Here is a 19,048-nt window from a genome sequence, read left to right on the forward strand (position 1 = left end):
GGTGTAACCATTGATTTTGATAATAGCATGAGCATATTCACCATCCCATTCCCTATGTCCATCCAGGACCGGGTTTGCTTTGTGCCTGCAGCTGCCTATTGATCTGCCTGCAGAGATGCCCGGGCTCCCACCCTGCACTATACGGGTAGTGTAAGGAGCAGGAGAAGTGGATTGCCAGAAAATGATTTCTATTTCTCCAATATGAGGAGCCTCCCCCTCCTTGGTTAGACAGGACTTCCTTTTGCAGAAACCCTGAGGACTAGAGATCTTCACATCCTGACACTGTCGTTTATAGACCCTGCCCCACAGGCAAAGCATTCGCTGCACCTCAGCTAGCAAGAAGCACACACAGCTGGTGCTTATCCTGAATGCTTGGCTGGGGCCTGGGAGGGCAGTGAGTCGGCTTTGCCCAGAGAGGGGCTGGTGGTGCTCTGCAGGAGCTGCTGCTGAACAATCCCTCTTTGCTGTGAGATGAATAACGTTGAAGGGCTGGTCCTGGAGGCGAATGCAGGCCGGTGTGTGGGCATCGAGATAACCAACAACACCAGAGACGTGACCCTTGAGTACCCCAGGTAAGCAGGTTCCCACAGCCCCCTCCACACGGCTTCCCAAGTCATCCTGCGGCTGGTGTCTATACACATGTGCCAGGGTATAGGGTATGTGTCTGCTACTGAATATCATCTGCAAACACTTGGAAGGTGGTAAGGTGATAGGGAATAGCCAGCATGGATTTGTAAAGAACAAATCATGTCAAACCAATATGATAGCTTTCTTTGATAGGATAACGAGCCTTGTGGATAAGGGAGAAGCTGTGGATGTGGTATATCTAGATTTTAGTAAGGCATTTGATATGGTCTCGCATGATATTCTTATCGATAAACTAGGCAAATACAATTTAAATGGGGCTACTATAAGGTGGGTGCATAAATGGCTGGATAACCGTACTCAGAGAGTTGTTATTAATGGTTCCCAATCCTGCTGGAAAGGCATAGCAAATGGGTTTCCACAGAGGTCTATTTTGGGACTGGCTCTGTTCAATATCTTCACTAATGACTTAGATGTTGGCATAGAAAGTACACTTATTAAGTTTGCAGATGATACCAAACTGGGAGGGATTGCAACTGCTTTGGAGGACACAGTCATAATTCAAAATGATCTGGACAAATTGGAGAAATGGTCTGAGGTAAACAGGATGAAGTTTAACAAAGACAAATGCAAAGTGCTCCACTTAGGAAGGAACAATCAGTTTCACACATATAGAATGGGAAGAGACTGTCTAGGAATGAGTACGGCAGAAAGGGATTTAGGGGTTATAGTTGACCACAAGCTAAATATGAGTCAACAGTGTGATGCTGTTGCAAAAAAAGCAAACGTGATTCTGGGATGTATTAACAGGTGCGTTGTGAGCAATACGCGAGAAGTCATTCTTCCGCTCTACTCTGCGCTGGTTAGGCCTCAACTGGAGTATTGTGTCCAGTTCTGGGCACCGCATTTCAAGAAAGATGTGGAGAAATTGGAGAGGGTCCAGAGAAGAGCAACAAGAATGATTAAAGGTCTTGAGAACATGACCTATGAAGGAAGGCTGAAAGAACTGGGTTTGTTTAGTTTGGAAAAGAGAAGACTGAGAGGGGACATGATAGCAGTTTTCAGGTATCTAAAAGGGTGTCATAAGGAGGAGGGAGAAAACTTGTTCACCTTAGCCTCTAAGGATAGAACAAGAAAGCAATGGGCTTAAACTGCAGCAAGGGAGGTTTAGGTTGGACATTAGGAAAAAGTTCCTAAATGTCAGGGTGGTTAAACACTGGAATAAATTGCCTAAGGAGGTTGTGGAATCTCCATCTCTGGAGATATTTAAGAGTAGGTTAGATAAATGTCTATCAGGGATGGTCTAGGCAGTATTTGGTCCTTCCATGAGGGCACGGGACTGGACTTGATGACCTTTCCAGGTCCCTTACAGTCCTAGAATCTATGAATCTGTCTGTCTGTCTGTCCCCATACACTCTATCTATCTATCTATCTATCTATCTATCTATCTATCTATCTATCTATCTATCTATCTATCTATCTATCTATCCCCATATACCTCCTCTCTCTCTCCCCTACATATTGAGTGAGTGATATATGTCCCTTTGGGTCACTGCAAATCCTGCTGCCCTCTGGGCTGAATTTGCTGTTACTAGCCCTGTAGAGGCACAAGATTGTAATGGACCCTTGAGCCAGGACATTTTATGTGATGTGTCCAGGACTAGGGTTGGGGGTGTTCGGAGGGAAATCACACTTTTGTTGGGGGAAGGGAGAAGAAGGAAATGTTTCCCTGGCCCATTGATTTGAGAGGAAACAACTGCTGGAAGCCTCTTGAGAGGTTGGAAAGTCTAAGTCCCAGGGAGATGGACGGGGGATAGGTGACATGGCGATAGGCCTCTGATGTAATGTAAAGATGTCCAGTGTATTTATTTCACATTGATTCCACCTCCACAAATGTGTCTGTATGTGTCTGTCATGTACACTCACACATATACAGCCACACAGACATGTACACACACGTACACGTGTACTCACTCATACACAGCGGTATGATGTGTGTGTGTGTGTCTGAGTAATGTCCTGAACTCTTTAGTTAATAACATAATGTGCAGGACCATGTAACATTTTCAGGGTTACCAGATTTCTACTGCATTAATAGCCCAAAGTCATTTAAATACTAGCCCCAACGTATCCCAATATATTTATTGAAACAAAGGTGATTTTTTATTAACCATTGGTCTGTACATCAAATAACAAAGGAAAGCAGCTGGCGTTCATCCACATTAGCAACAAAGCTGTGAGAAAACAACCAAATTCAAAATCAAACCCCTGAGGGGAATTTTGACAGGAAGGTCACTTCACCAACCGGCCCCCACCTCAACCATATTAAATTCCCCTTGACAGTCAGATCATTACACACCCAGCCCAGATGAGACCCCCTACAAAAACCATGTCAGCCAGTGACCCCCACTAAAAATCCTTCCACCCAGAGTCCCCTACACCCTAGGGAAACCCAGAACTACAATATAAGCTCTGTCATCCAGACTCCCCCTTCTTTCCCCCCAAGTCAACATCTTGATGCCCAGAGCTTCCTGCCACCCAGTAAAAACCCAGAGCTCCCCAAGAGAGACCCTGCCACCTAGAGCCCCCACTCGCCCAGCCCTGGCATGTGCAGCCCCAGAGGGGCAGCTCTGGCTCCTCCCCCTGCCTTAGATCCAGCCTGGCTGCTGCTAACTCTGAGGCCGGAGGTCTCCTCCTTGCCCAGTCCCGGAACCTGCAGGAAGCTGCTGGGCTCCAGCCCCTCAGCTCAGAATCTGCAGCGGGCACTCCCACCAGGCAGCAGTAGCAGATTTACCATGGCACCACTGGTGCCTTGGCACCGGACCCACACTCCAGGGGGGGCCCCGGCCAGGCCCACTCTTCTCCGCCCCCCGCTCTCTCCTGCAGAAGTTTGGTGCGCCTGGCAATTAGGCTCCTGCTGCACTAGGGCAGCCAAACTCCCTCTCCCCTGCCTCTTCTCACAGCTTGCTGCTTTCCTGCCCTCCCCTTCCCTGCCACCAATCAGCTGTTTGCCGATCAGCTGTTTGCTGGCAGGAGCAGGGGGGTGGGAAGAGCGGAGCCGCAGCATGGGGGCAGGGCCTTGGGGAAAGGGGTGGAATGAGCATATCTATTCTGTGAATGCAGAGCTGCACAGCCCGACTGAAAAAAAGGTGCTGCTCAGCTCCCTGGACACCACCTTCTGGGTCCTAGTGCTGGTTGAGCTCCCTTCTGTGTGCTGGGAGCCATCCTTCATCTTGTACAACAGTGAGTGCCTGCAGTGGGGCAGGCAGGGCATGGGGACAGAGGCAGTGGGGAAGGAAGGGGGTGGGATGGGGAGGAGATGGAGTGGTGGGGAAGGGGCATGGGATGGGGAAGAGAAGGGGATAGGGCAGGGATCGGCAACCTTTGGCACGCGGCCTGCCAGGGTAAGCCCCCTGGTGGACCGGGCCGATTTGTTTACCTGCCGCGTCTGCAGGTTTGTCTGATTGCGGCTCCCACTGGCCGTGGTTCACTGCTCCAGGCCAATGGGGGCTGCAGGAAGTGGTGCAGGCCAAGGGATCCCTGGGATAGAGGAAACAGGGGCCCAGCATGCAGATCCCCTTGGCAGCAGCAGGGGCTCCCCTGTTAAGCAGGCCCATCAAACCCTCACCCTGACAAGCCCAACCTCCCCTGCCTCTGTACCACCCCGATGTCCCGCCCCCAGACAACCTCCCCACTGAGCCCTAACCACCTGCACCTGGACCCCCACCCAAATGAACCCCACCTCCCCTGCACCCAGACACACCCACCCCCCACCCCTGCTGAGCTCCAACCACTTTCACTTGGTCCCCCTTGCAGACTCCCATTGCCCCTGGACCTGGAACCTCCCTGTGCATCCAGATCCCCCACTGAGCTGCCTGCCCCGAGACTGACCCCACAGAACCCTCTTACCCCCCCCCACAGAACCTTCTTATCCCCATCTGGATACCCCCACACTAAGTCCCTCTGCACTTGGATCCTGCTGCCGGGCTAAGCCTCCCTGCCCACATCTGGTGCGCCTGGCACAAAACGGGCAGGGCCCCAGGGTGTTTCTGTGGCAGGCCTGGCCCTTGTGCTGTTTCAGGGTCAGGTTCAGCCTCACTGCCAAGTCCCTGTCCCAGGGGGTGGGGGAAGCTGCAGGGTGATCTCCCACCTCCATGCAGCCAGTGGCCTGTGATCCCCACTGCCATGGTGGAGCTTCCACATTTATTTATTGTAAAAAAAAATAATTCAGAATTTTAAAATATTATACACAGAATTTGATGCAGAATTCGCTCAGGAATATGGGGCGCTGCACAGCTGTGATGGTGGGACTGTGAAGGCAGTGCTGGACAGTAGGGGATAGAATCATAGAATCATAGAATATCAGAGTTGGAAGGGACCTCAAGAGGTCATCTAGTCCAACCCCCTGCTCAAAGCAGGACCAATTCCCAGCTAAATCATCCCAGCCAGGGCTTTGTCAAGCCGGGCCTTAAAAACCTCCAAGGAAGGAGACTCCACCACCTCCCTAGGTAACGCATTCCAGTGTTTCACCACCCTCCTAGTGAAATAGTTTTTCCTAATATCCAACCTGGACCTCCCCCACTGCAACTTGAGACCATTGCTCCTTGTTCTGTCATCTGCCACCACTGAGAACAGCCGATCTCCATCCTCTTTGGAGCCCCCCTTCAGGTAGTTGAAGGCTACTATCAAATCCCCCCTCATTCTTCTCTTCTGGAGACTAAACAATCCCAGTTCCCTCAGCCTCTCCTCATAAGTCATGTGCTCCAGACCCCTAATCATTTTTGTTGCCCTCCGCTGGACTCTTTCCAATTTTTCCACATCCTTCTTGTAGTGTGGGGACCAAAACAGGACACAGTATTCCAGATGAGGCCTCACCAATGTCGAATAAAGGGGAACGATCACATTCCTCGATCTGCTGGCAATGCCCCTACTTATACAGCCCAAAATGCCATTAGCCTTCTTGGCAACAAGAGCACACTGTTGACTCATATCCAGCTTCTCGTCCACTGTGACCCCTAGGTCCTTTTCTGCAGAACTGCTACCTAGCCATTTGGTCCCTAGTCTGTAGCAGTGCATGGGATTCTTCCGTCCTAAGTGCAGGACTCTGCACTTGTCCTTGTTGAACCTCATCAGGTTTTTTTCTGCCCAATCCTCTAATTTGTCTAGGTCCCTCTGTATCCGATCCCTACCCTCTAGTGTATCTACCACGCCTCCTAGTTTAGTGTCATCTGCAAACTTGCTGAGAGTGCAGTCCACACCATCCTCCAGATCATTAATAAAGATATTAAACAAAACCGGCCCCAGGACCGACCCTTGGGGCACTCCGCTTGAAACCGGCTGCCAACTAGACATGGAGCCATTGATCACTACCCGTTGAGCCCGACGATCTAGCCAGCTTTCTATCCACCTTACAGTCCATTCATCCAGCCCATACTTCTTTAACTTGGCGGCAAGAATACTGTGGGAGACCGTATCAAAAGCTTTGCTAAAGTCAAGGAATAACACATCCACTGCTTTCCCCTCATCCACAGAGCCAGTTATCTCATCATAGAAGGCAATTAGGTTAGTCAGGCACGACTTCCCCTTGGTGAATCCATGCTGACTGTTCCTGATCACTTTCCTCTCCTCTAAATGTTTCATAATTGATTCCTTGAGGACCTGCTCCATGATTTTTCCAGGGACAGAGGTGAGGCTGACTGGCCTGTAGTTCCCCGGATCCTCCTTCTTCCCTTTTTTAAAGATGGGCACTACATTAGCCTTTTTCCAGTCATCTGGGACCTCCCCCGATCACCATGAGTTTTCAAAAATAATGGCTAATGGCTCTGCAATCTCACCCGCCAACTCCTTTAGCACCCTCGGATGCAGCGCATCCGGCCCCATGGACTTGTGCACGTCCAGTTTTTCTAAATAGTCCCGAACCACTTCTTTCTCCACAGAGGGTTGGTCACCTTCTCCCCATGCTGTACTGCCCAGTGCAGCAATCTGGGAGCTGACCTTGTGCGTGAAGACAGAGGCAAAAAAATCATTGAGTACATTAGCTTTTTCCACATCCTCGGTCACTAGGTTGCCTCCCTTATTCAGTAAGGGGCCCACACTTTCCTTGATTTTCTTCTTGTTGCTAACATACCTGAAGAAACCCTTCTTGTTACTCTTAACATCTCTTGCTAACTGCAACTCCAAGTGTGATTTGGCCTTCCTGATTTCACTCCTGCACGCTTGAGCAATATTTTTATACTCCTCCCTGGTCATTTGTCCAATCTTCCACTTCTTGTAAGCTTCTTTTTTGCGTTTAAGATCAGCAAGGATTTCACTGTTTAGCCAAGCTGGTCGCCTGCCATATTTACTATTCTTTCTACACATCGGGATGGTTTGTTCCTGCAACCTCAATAAGGATTCTTTAAAATACAGCCAGCTCTCCTGGACCCCTTTGCCCTTCATGTTATTCTCCCAGGGGATCCTGCCCATCTGTTCCCTGAGGGAGTCAAAGTCTGCTTTTCTGAAGTCCAGGGTCCGTATTCTGCTGCTCTCCTTTCTTCCTTGTGTCAGGATCCTGAACTCGACCATCTCATGGTCACTGCCTCCCAGGTTCCCATCCACTTTTGCTTCCCCTACTAGTTCTTCCCTGTTTGTGAGCAGCAGGTCAAGAAAAGCTTTGCCCCTAGTTGGTTCCTCCAGTACTTGCACCAGGAAATTGTCCCCACACTTTCCAAAAATTTCCTGGATTGCCTGTGCACCGCTGTATTGCTCTCCCAGCAGATATCAGGGTGATTAAAGTCTCCCATGAGAACCAGGGCCTGCGATCTAGCAACTTCTGCTAGTTGCCAGAAGAAAGCCTCGTCCACCTCATCCCCCTGGTCTGGTGGTCTATAGCAGACTCCAACCACGACATCACCCTTGTTGCTCCCACTTCTCAACTTTATCCAGAGACTCTCAGGTTTTTCTGCAGTTTCATACCGGAGCTCTGAGCAGTCATACTCCTCTCTTATATACAACGCAACTCCCCCACCTTTTCTGCCCTGCCTGTCCTTCCTGAACAGTTTATATCCATCCACGACAGTACTCCAGTCATGTGAGTTGTCCCACCAAGTCTCTGTTATTCCAATCACATCATAGTTCCCTGACTGTGCCAGGACTTCCAGTTCTCCCTGCTTGTTTCCCAGGCTTCTTGCATTTGTGTATAGGCACTTAAGATAACTCATGGATCGTCCCTCTTTCTCAGCATGAGACAGGAGTCCTCCCCTCTTGCGCTCTCCTGCTTGTGCTTCCTCCCAGGATCCCATTTCCCCACTTACCTCAGGGCTTTGGTCTCCTTCCCCCGGTGAACCTAGTTTAAAGCCCTCCTCACTAGGTTAGCCAGCCTGCTGGCGAAGATGCTCTTCCCTCTCTTCGTTAGGTGGAGCCCGTCTCTGCCTAGCACTCCTTCCTCTTGGAATACCATCCCATGGTCGAAGAATCCAAAGCCTTCTCTCCGACACCACCTGCGTAGCCATTCGTTGACTTCCACGATTCGACGGTCTCTACCCCGGCCTTTTCCTTGCACAGGGAGGATGGACGAGAACACCACTTGCGCCTCAAACTCCTTTATCCTTCTTCCCAGAGCCACGTAGTCTGCAGTGATCCGCTCAAGGTCATTCTTGGCAGTATCATTGGTGCCCACGTGGAGAAGCAGGAAGGGGTAGCGATCCGAGGGCTTGATGAGTCTCGGCAGTCTCTCAGTCACATCGTGTATCCTAGCTCCTGGCAAGCAGCAGACCTCTCGGTTTTCCCAGTCGGGGCGGCAGATAGATGACTCAGTCCCCCTGAGGAGGGAATCCCCGACCACCACCACCCTCCTCCTCCTCTTGGGAGTGGTGGTCGTGGAACCCCCATCCCTAGGACAGTGCATCTTTTGCCTTCCAATCGGTGGAGTCTCCTTCTGCTCCCTTCCCTCAGATGGGTCATCTAGTCCACTCTCCGCATTAGTACCTGTAGAGAGAACATGGAAACGATTGCTCACCTGTATCTCCATTGCTGGTGCATGGACGCTCCTCTTTCTCCTTCTGGAGGTCACATGCTGCCAAACCTCCTCACAATCCTTCTGTCCCTGCTGCGCCTGCTCTGAATCTTCAGAACATTGCGGCCGTAGAAGCATCTCCTGACGTCTGTCCAGGAAATCTTCATTTTCCCTTATGCAACGCAGAGTCGACACTCGTTTCTCCAGCCCTCGAACCTTCTCTTCCAACATGGAGACCAGCTTGCACTTTGTACAGACAAAGTCGCTTCTGTCCTGTGGAAGAAAGACAAACATGGCACAACCTGTGCAGGTTACAACAGCTGATCGCTCACCTTCCATATCACCGTCCTCTTAAGAGCTTCCTCAACTGTTGCAGGAACTACTCAGAGAAACCTGCAGATGAAAGCCTTAGTGCGCTCTCCCCACGCGAACTCCCAGGCAAACTCCCGCTGTTAGCCTCTGCTGTTCACCGCTCAGCTGGTTCGCTGTTGACTGCCCTTATACACCAGTCAGGCCCACTCAAGGCCCACCTGGAACAAAGCACTCCCAATTCACACTTTTCAAACAAACAAGCAAGCAATCAAGCACACGGTCAAACTGACCAACTGTCCCAGCAGCAGGCACTCAGATACTCACCAACACAGCCCCCCTAATGCAGCACTTAGCGTACCTCCTCTTGGACAGCTCCCAGGCAAACTCCCGCTGTTAGCCTCTGCTGTTCACCGCTCAGCTGGTTCGCTGTTGACTGCCCTTATATACCAGTCAGGCCCACTCAAGGCCCACCAACACAGCCCCCCTAATGCAGCACTTAGCGTACCTCCTCTTGGACAGCTCCCAGGCAAACTCCCGCTGTTAGCCTCTGCTGTTCGCCGCAGATCTGTGGGTGGTGGAGCTGGACAGGGGGTATGGTGTGCAGGGTGCTGTGCAGTTGTGGTGGGAGGACAGCAGGAGGGGTCTCTAGGCAGGGGGTACTGGGCATAGGGATCTGTGGGGGAAGTCTCTGGGTGAGGGGACACTGGCATAAGGGCAAGGCACTGGGTAGGGGGCACTGAGTGGAAGGGGCACGCAGGTAGCGCAGGGCTGGGCAGGCCAGTGTGCGTCTAGCAGTTTTGGGTTTGTAAACAGTGCCCTTGTGCTGGGCTGAGAGGGGCCACGCCCGCTGCGCTGTACCTCATTGCCCCCAACCAGCCCCTCGCTCTGTGGACCGCCCCCCCTCACATGCCCTATTTCCCCAATGGGGGCCCACAAATATGTTTGGCGCCGGGCCCACAAAAATTTAATCCGGCCCTGCCAGACAGGCCGCAGCTGTGTGGATGAGGAGTAGGGCAGTGTGGGAGGCAGAGCCCAGCCGAGATCAGGTCGGAGGGTGGGGGCCAGCCCTGCCCCATTTACCTTATCTCCACTACCTTGTTCCTTGATCATGCAGGAAAGACCCCTCTGCCCTGGCCGAGGTGGGGCTGTGCTCTCTTGTCCAGTTACCTGTTGTGCATCCCCTCTGCAGAAGAGCGACTGGGCTTTGACCCACCCCATCCCCTAGGGTCAGGATTTGCCTGCTGCTGGGATGCAGTTATTAATTATTGTTAGGGATGTTGTGTAATGAAGGAACCCTGTGTTGATTTCCTCCAGGACTTACTGTTTCAGCGGCCATGCCATGATAGACCCTGAGCCCCAAATCCCCCCCGGCTCTTCGGGGAGCAGCGTGTTTGTGAAAACAAGCTACACGGCCCGTGGGAGTGTCGGGGTGCTGAGCTATGAGTCCAATGCCTTCACCCTGGCCATCATGTTCTCCAACCCCTTCGACCGCTTCCTCTACAACACTGAGTTTGCCATCGAGCTCTTTGCTGGCAGGAAGCACTTTGACAGCATGGAGAGCCTGTACCACTATATGTACAGCCACAACCCTCCCTACAAGTGCGAGTCCTACAGGAAAGTGAAGCTCGAGGTCAAGAATGACAAGCTGAAGGTGACCAATGCGGAGTTCCAGGTGACAGCCAGCATGTCCAACGAGGATAAGTCCATCATTAAAGTGCAGATTGAGCAAAAAGATCCCTGCCCGCCCTACTCAGCCGACCCAGGCAGCCCAGGGATATGCCCCAATGTGACAGACAAGGGGGCTGCTGGTGGGAAATAGTGACTCTCTTTATCCCAGCTTGAGAAGACAGCGATGTGCTAGCTTTTCTCGGGTTAGTGCACTAAGAATGGCCAGAGTGGTGTGGGTGGTGGGAACAGCTAGCCACCCAAGTGCACTATCCCCTGACGTCCTGGGTACATACTTGGGCAGCTAGCCTGAGCTGCTGCCCATGCCACAGTGTTCACACTGATATTTTTAGTACACTAGTGCATGTCTGTCTACCCAGGCTGGGCAGTATCCAGGCCTCCAGGGTTTTGTCATCATTTTATAAAAATGTTTGTTTCTTGCTTATTTTTAACCTCCAAAATAACAGGTGTTGGCATATGAAGTTTAAGCATTTATCATGGTGATAAAACTCCCAGAAAGCTTTGCAAAAAGTAATGCTAAAAACGATAACATAGAATTATTAGCAAATAAGAGCTAAACTTCTTGTAAGTGGAAATATGTTTAAGAGCATGACCTTTTGGTATAGCTGTATAAGGTTGTTTTTAATCGCATGTGTGCTTGCTAGGTAAAATATAATTGGCTAAGAAACTTAAATAAAAGTTATAAATTGTGATGGAAACCAAAAGAAAGGGATAAGTAGATAAGATCATAAGATAAGAATAGCCATACTGGATCTGCCCAATGGTCCATCTAGCCCAATGCCAGATGCGTCAGAGGGAATGAACAGAACAGGGCAATTTCGAGTGATACATCCCCTGTTGTCCAGTCCCAGCTTCTGGCAGTCAGAAGTTTAGGGATTCCTGGAGCATGGGGTTGTGTCCCTGACCATCTTGACTAGTAGCTATGATGGGTTCCCCACAGGGTGCAACCTGGAACTGGGGTACCATTGAGCCTGCCTGACCCACCAACCTGGGCTCCCTTACACTGTCCTGCTGAGACAGGCCCCCAAGTCCCCTCCAGCACACATACAGGTAGGGTCACACCCAGCTGCAGCAACACAGAGACGCTGAGATCAGCTCTGAATGGGAAGGCTTAAACTAAGGAACTGCCCAGCACTCAAGTGAACACCTCGCTCTGGAAGGTAAACCCAAAATTATACCATCTTGCGCTGCACAGGGAACTGTACAGAGTAAGCTCATGAAATTCATCCCCTCCTTCAATGTGGAGAGGCATATACACAGCTTTCTGCTCCCGGTTATGATTTCCACACGCTGGTTTTAGATAAAACAAAATAAGTTTATTAACTGGAAAAGATAGATTTTAAGTGATTATAAGGGATAGCAAACAGATCAAAGCAGATTACCAAGCAAATACACAAAAACACAATCAAAACTTAATAAACTAAAGAGATGGGATATGAGTAGCAAATTCTCACCCTAATTGTTGATTTAGGCAGTTTGTAGAGATTGTTGAGCGCAAGCTGCACTTGCTTGCAGCTTAAAACTGCAGGTATTTCTCTCTCAGGCCAGAAATGCCTCTAGGCTGGGTCCAATACTTCTCCCCCAGTTCAGTCCTTGTTTCTCAGGTGTTTCCAAGCATTTCCTTTGGGCAGGGAGTCAGTGAAGAACCACGATGATGTCGCTCCTCTGCCTTAAATAGCTTTTGCATATGGCAGGAACCCTTTGTCTCCCAGTTTTGTTCCCACGCCTGGCAGTGGAAAAACACTGGTATTCCAAGATGGAGTCCAGTACCAGGTGACCTGGTTGTGTCAAAGCAGCCATGAGTCAGAGGCTGTTTGTAGCATCCTCAGGAAGGCTCCCAGTGGGAGATTAGCTTCTTCTAAGACCTATTCTTCATAATGGCCCTTCCCAGCCAGCCATTTAGATTGACTGCATTGTGTCTAGTGGGCATTCCCAGGTGAAAACACATTTGTAATATTCCTAACTTTAGATACCACAATGATACATACATACAAATAGGATAATCATATTCAGAATTATAACATTTTCAATTATATCTTACATGACCTATCTTGCATAAAATACATTATAGTTATTCTAAAATTATATCATAACAATATTGCTATTAAGAATAGGGGGTGTAATGCCACAGTAGCCATTTATCCTCCATGAACTTATGTAATTCTTTCTTGAACCCCATTATAATTTTAGCCTTCACAAAATTGCCTGGCAATGAGTTTCACAGGTTGCGTGTATGTTGTGTGAAGAAGTATTTCCTTTTGTTTATTTTAAACCTGCTGCCTACTAATTTCATTGGGTGACCCCTACTTCTTGTATTAGGAAAATGATAACCCTTCCCTATTTGATAAATAACACTTCCCTATTTGATTTCTCTGCACCATTCATGATTTTATAAACCTCTATGATACCCCAGTGGCGGTCTGTACCCTGTATTCACCACTTTCACACTGTTGTAATAATCTTTCTACAAAGTTTGAAAACTCATAACTCACTGGCAGGCGACCTGGCTGGAGCGAACCCAGCCCCTGTGCTGGGCAGGCGGGTGTCACGACCAGAGCACTTCCAGCCCTGGAGCACTGGGTAGGCACTACGGTCCCAGCACCAGGAGGATGGGCGGCATGGTGGGGTGTGGCCTCAGCCCAGGGGTCTGGTGTGCACCGTGGCCCCCAGCCTGCCACAGAAGGGAACAGCAGGCAGGGGGGAGCCTGGGGGTGGAGCATGGGTGGGGCCACACCAGCCTGTTTGGGGAGGCACAGCCTTCCCCTGCCTATGAGACCTGCCACCCATGACTGTCCTGATAAAATGTGAGTAGCAACATTGCATGTAAAGTTATAAGATTCCATTGTGTGGTGTTAATAAGAAATATTCCAAGTCTGGGGAGCAGCCAAAAAATTCTACATCTTAAAAAGAAATAGCTTGGCATGTCCGTCTACACACTCTTTTTGTCTCCTGAACCTCAGCTGGAGATGTTTCTCAGAGAAGGGAAAGGACAATAAGAAGGAAGGGCAGATGCCCCAAATCATTCCTCCCTTTCTCTGTGCCCATGGTACCCACGATGCCTGGAGAACAAAGGGAGCAGCATTGGACCAGGGGAGGGATCTTGACTGTAAGTTCAGCCAGTAGAACTGCTGGAACATGTGGTGAGAGAGAGCTTGCTTTGAATTCATTTGAGTTTGTTAAGTTAGGCATTAGTTGCATTTTACTTTTATTTTTCTTGTAACCAATTCTGACTTGTGTCTCATTACTTGTGTTCACTTAAAGTTTATCCTTTTGTGGCTAATAAACTTGTTTTCTTGTTTTATCTAAACCAGTGTGTTTGCATTGAAGTGTTTGGGGAAACTCCATTTGGGATAACAGGATTTGTGCATATCATTTTCTATTAATAAATGCCAGATTTTCTATGAGCTTGAATTGTCCAGAAGGGTGCGGGACAGTACAAGACGCACATACCTGGGGAAAGTCTGGGACTGGGAGTTTCCTTGTGTCCCTCTGCAGTGTAATTCATGAGTGGCTGGCTACAGCACTCACACAATAGCAGTGTAAAAGGCACTGTAGGTTAGAGAGGTGAGGGGACACGGCTGTTCATCAGTCCAGAGTGTATCCTGGGTATGTCACAATTCCCCCTTACTTGTCTCTTTTCTTTTTATCCTGAGTATACCCTCAGTTATCTCTTTTCCTTTCACTGAAGCTGTTCCATACCCCTAATCATTTTTGTTGCCCTTTTCTGAACCTTTTCCATTTCCAACATATGTTTTTTGAAATGGGATGACCACATCTGCATGCAGTAGTCTAGATGTGGGCATACCATGGATTTATAGAGAGGTAATGTGATATTTTTTGTCTTATTATCTATCCCTTTGTTAATGATTCCCAACATTCTGTTACCTTTTTTGACTGCAGCTGCACATTGAGCGGATGCTTTCAGAGAATTATCCAGGAGGACTCCAAGTTCTCTTTTTTGAGTGGTAAAAGCTAATTTAGACCCCACCTTTTTTTTGTATTTGTGGGATTAGGCTTTCCAATGTGCATGACTTTTCACTTATCAACACTGAATTATGTTTGCCATTTTATTGCCTAGTCACCCAGTTCTCTGAGATTCCTTTGGAACTCTTTGCAGTCCGCTTTGGATTTAACTATCTTGAATAATTTAGTATCAACTGCAAACTTTGCCATCTCACTTGCACCCCTTTGTCTATATCAGAGGTTCTCATACTTCCTTGCACCATGAGGTGCAACAAAAAGTACCACATGACCCCAGGAGCGGGGACCAAAACCTGAACCCACCTGAGCCCTGCCACACCTGGTGGGGGGCCAAAGGGCTCAGGTGAGCTGTCAGAGGGCTGAAGCACTTGCCAGAGTTTATGCTTCTTTCTATCTTTCTTAGTAGGATTTGACTTCTAATTTTTAAAGGATGCCTTTTTGTCTCTAACCATTTCTTGTACATTGTTGTTTACTCCTGGTGGCATTTTTTTGGTCCTCTTATTGTGTTTTTTTATTTGGAGTATACATTTTGTTGAGCCTCTATTATGGCATTTTAAAATAGTCTACGTGCAGTTTGCAGGCATTTATCCCTTGTGACTGTTCCTTTTAATTTCCCTTTAATTAGCTTCCTCATTTTTGTGTAGTTCCCCTTTCTGATATTAAATGCTACTGCTATGGGATCCTTTCATACCCCCCCCCCCCCCCATAGGGATGTTAAATTTAAATATATTATGGTTGCTATTACTGAGTGATATATTGACCTCTTGGAGCAGATCTTGTGCTCTACTTAGCACTAAATCAAGAATTGCTTTTCTCCTTGTGGGATCCAGGACTAGTTGTTCTACGAAGCAGTCATTAATGGTGCCAAGAAATGTTATCCCTGCATCCCGTCCTGAGGTGACATGTACCCAGTCAATATGGAGATAGTTGAAATCCCCCATTATTATTGGGTTTTCTGTTTTTGTACACTCTCTAATCTCCCTGAGCCTTTCACAGTCACTTTCACCTTCTGGTCAGGTGGATGAAAGTAGATTCCAGTTGCTATTCTCTTATCATTAGATCATGGAATTTCTCTCCATAGAGATTTTATGATACAGTTTGATTCATTTAAGATTTTACTATATTTGACTCTGATTTCTTTCACATATTCTGCCATTCCCCCACCAGGGAGACCTACTCTGTCATTCGTACATATTTTGTACACTGATATTACCATGTCCCATTCATTGTCATTGTTCCACCAAGTTTTTGTGATGCCTATTGTACCAGTATCCTCATTTCATACCAGACACTCAAGTTCACCCATCCTAGTATTTAAACTTCTAGCATTTGTACACAAGCAGTTATAAAATTTGTCAATATTTAGTTGTCTGCCTTCCCGTGATATAATTGGATGGGTCTCTTTTTAATTTGACTTGTTTTTCTTCAGTTCCTGCCTGCACTTTGTCAACTTCTTTCGTCTCCTCCTTACTGGGATATAGAAAGTCTCCTTTAATAAATCCTCCCCTAAGGGATATCTCTGTCCAAACCATGTGCTTCTCTGCACCTGTCTGCTTTCCCCCAGCCCTTAGTGTAAAAGCTCCTCTACGACCTTTTTAATTTTACATACCGACTGTCTTGTTCCATATTGGTTTAGGTGGAGCCCATCCTTCCTGTATAGGCTCCTCCTTTTTCAAAAGGTTCCCTAGTTCCTAATAAACCCCAACCCCTCCTCCCTATGCCATTGTCTCATCCACACATTGATATCCTGCAGATCCGCCCGTCTAACTGGCCCTGCGCGTGGAAATGAAAGATTTCAGAGAATGCAACCGTGGAGGTCCTGGACTTTAATCTCTCAACTACCAGCCTAAATTTGGCCTCCAGGACTTCTCTCCTACTTTTCCCTATGTTACTGGTACCTACCATGTACCATGACATTATAAAAACATTACAAAAGGGGGAAAACAATAAAAAGGCAGACCAGGTTGGGCTGATAATGTGAAATCACAAAACAAGTAAAGCAGAGGCAAAGCAGAGGTTTATTTTAGCTGCTTACAGACATAAGTGGATCTTGCAACACACCCAGCACATCTGTCAGCCGGCACTTTTGGGGGAAATATATATACATAAGAAATAGATATGAGATTCAAAACCGTACTGATAGTGGAATGCTAAGGAATGGGAAGCACCGGAACACCTGATTATAAAGAAATAGAAATAAAGTTGGCCAGTGAGAATGGGATGATGGAGTCCTTTGTAGTAAGTATAAATTGACCATAGGAGCATTTTATTTGTGTGGGACACAAAGTCTGAGAAATGCTTCTGGGGTTATGCTTGTTCTTTGTATAACTCAGAGGCAGAAGACAAAAGTAAACAGGAAAAGAAAACAAAAGCGTTCAAGCAGCTGCTTGATAGTTCTAGAAACAGAAAAAGTTTCCTCTCTTGCAGTTTATAAAACGCAGGAGATAAGATCAGTACAAATTTCAGCTACAGCATACTCAGAAAACCCAGTAGAATGTTTGAGAGGTCAAAGAGAGGTCGAGACAGTCATGAAACAAACAGCTGTGGTAAAGCAAGACGCTTCTGCAAATTATGCAAAATGTGGACAGGTAACCTCTTATGAAAATAACTGAAATATTGTGCTGCTGTATGTAGTGTATTAAAATGCTTTGCTTTTTCTCTTTCTATTTTTATGAATTCCTTCTTTTTTGACATTTCCTTAATGGGTACTTGCTTGTTTTCTTTCTTTTCTTTAATTCTGCATGTGCAAAGCAGACATGAGCACAAACTTTTTTTCCTAAAATTTATAATTGGACTAAGTAATAGGATTTCAGTCTGACACCTCATTATTATGTATTTGTGTCTAACTTCAGTCATTTATTTTTACTTAGAGACCACTGTAATTTTGGATTTTTTTTGTATTAAGACTAATTTAGCAATTACCAGCTACTAAAACTATTCTGCTGTTTTCTAAAAGGAACTGACCTTAGGGTTATAATTATCTTGTAGTGTATTTTTCAAAATGTGGAATTGTACAGTGTGCTGTTAAACCTCTGTGAAAATGTATTATGTAATGGTTAACCTTGTTCTGTTGTTTCAATGTACATGCTTCTTAAAACTAACAATTATGTTAAATCTACTCTGTACGTGTTACACACTAAGTTCCTGTAGTTGAATTGTCTGAGTGAAAATCACCACCTGATATGAAAAAGACTTTTTTTATGTAACATTATACTATGTTAAATAATTTGATTGTCACTTCAAAGACTAAAAAACTATTAATTTGGCTATCTATATTTCAAGTATAAATGTGTTTTATTCACAGCAATCTGTATCTAAGTGTTTCTTTTTTTCCACCCCTTCTTTTGGTCTAAAAAAAAAGTCAATTCTTTTGCAAAACCAAATGTGCAAAAGAGGGAGGATGGTGACAGAAACGACCCTTTAAGTGTAAAAAATCTGCAGTACTAGCAAATCACAGTGGTAAAAAACACAATACATAAAAAGCAGGTGCAGAAAGAAAAAAAATACCCTGCTACAAGACTCACTTTTAAAATCTTACAAATCAAATCAATCTCGACAAGGAAGAAACGGGAGGGGGGGGGGGGAAGCACCAAAAGAACTAACAATATGCTAAAGTTAAAAAAACAGTTACTGTAAACAAGTTCAGTAAAACTAATTATTTTAACCTTGCAAAATCCAAATGTCAATCTTTTTGAATCTCAGGGTATGTCTACACTATGAAATTAGGTTGAATTTATAGAAGCCGGTTTTATAGATACCGGTTTTATACAGTCGATTGTGTGTGTCTCCACATAAAATGCTCTAAGTGCATGAAGTCGGCAGACCGCGTCCACAGTACCGAGGCTAGCGTCGACTTCCGGAGCGTTGCACTGTGGGTAGGTATCCCACAGTTCCCGCAGTCTCCACCGCCCATTGGAATTCTGGGTTGAGATCCCAATGCCTGATCATGCAAACCAGTGTCACGGGGGGTTCTGGGTACATGTCGTGAGGCCCCTCCCCCTCCGTCAGAGCAACGGCAGACAATCAATTCGCGCCTTTTTACCTGGGTTACCTGTGTAGATGACATACCACGGCAAGCATGGAGCCCACTCAGCTCAGCTCAGCTCAGCTCACCGTCACCATATGTCATCTGGGTGCCGGGAGACGTGGTACTGCATTGCTACACAGCAGCAGCTAATTGCCTTTTGGCAGTAGATGGTGCAGTATGACTGGTAGCCTTCATTGCCTATCTGGGTGCTGGCAGATGTGGGGCTGCATTGCTACACAGCAACAGCCCCTTGCCTTTTGGCAGTAGATGTGTATTACGACTGGTATCCGTCATCGTCGTATTCCAGTTCAATCAGAGACACCTGGGCAGACATGCTTTGTCTCCTGGAGACTCAGTCCTGCCGGCAGTCCTATTGAACGGTCTTGACCATGATGGCTAGCAGTTGTAGTACAGTATCTTCTGCCAAGCACTCAGAAGATGCCGATGGCTATCAGTCATGCTGC

The 19,048-nt window shown here is 47.3% G+C and overlaps 1 protein-coding gene across 1 annotated transcript; it reads left to right on the forward strand.

Annotated features, from left to right (window-relative positions):
• Positions 1 to 39: 39 nt before the first annotated feature.
• LOC135976161 (uncharacterized) lies at positions 40 to 17,864 on the forward strand. Its single transcript, XM_065570762.1, has 2 exons — positions 40 to 572; positions 10,205 to 17,864. Exons 1-2 carry the CDS (start codon positions 472 to 474, stop codon positions 10,707 to 10,709), a joined length of 606 nt encoding a protein of 201 aa, XP_065426834.1. The 5' UTR covers positions 40 to 471; the 3' UTR covers positions 10,710 to 17,864.
• The last annotated feature ends 1,184 nt before the right edge of the window (positions 17,865 to 19,048 follow it).

The sequence above is a fragment of the Chrysemys picta genome, chromosome 17 (assembly GCF_011386835.1).
Source record: "Chrysemys picta bellii isolate R12L10 chromosome 17, ASM1138683v2, whole genome shotgun sequence".
NCBI classification, from domain to species: Eukaryota; Metazoa; Chordata; order Testudines; family Emydidae; genus Chrysemys; species Chrysemys picta.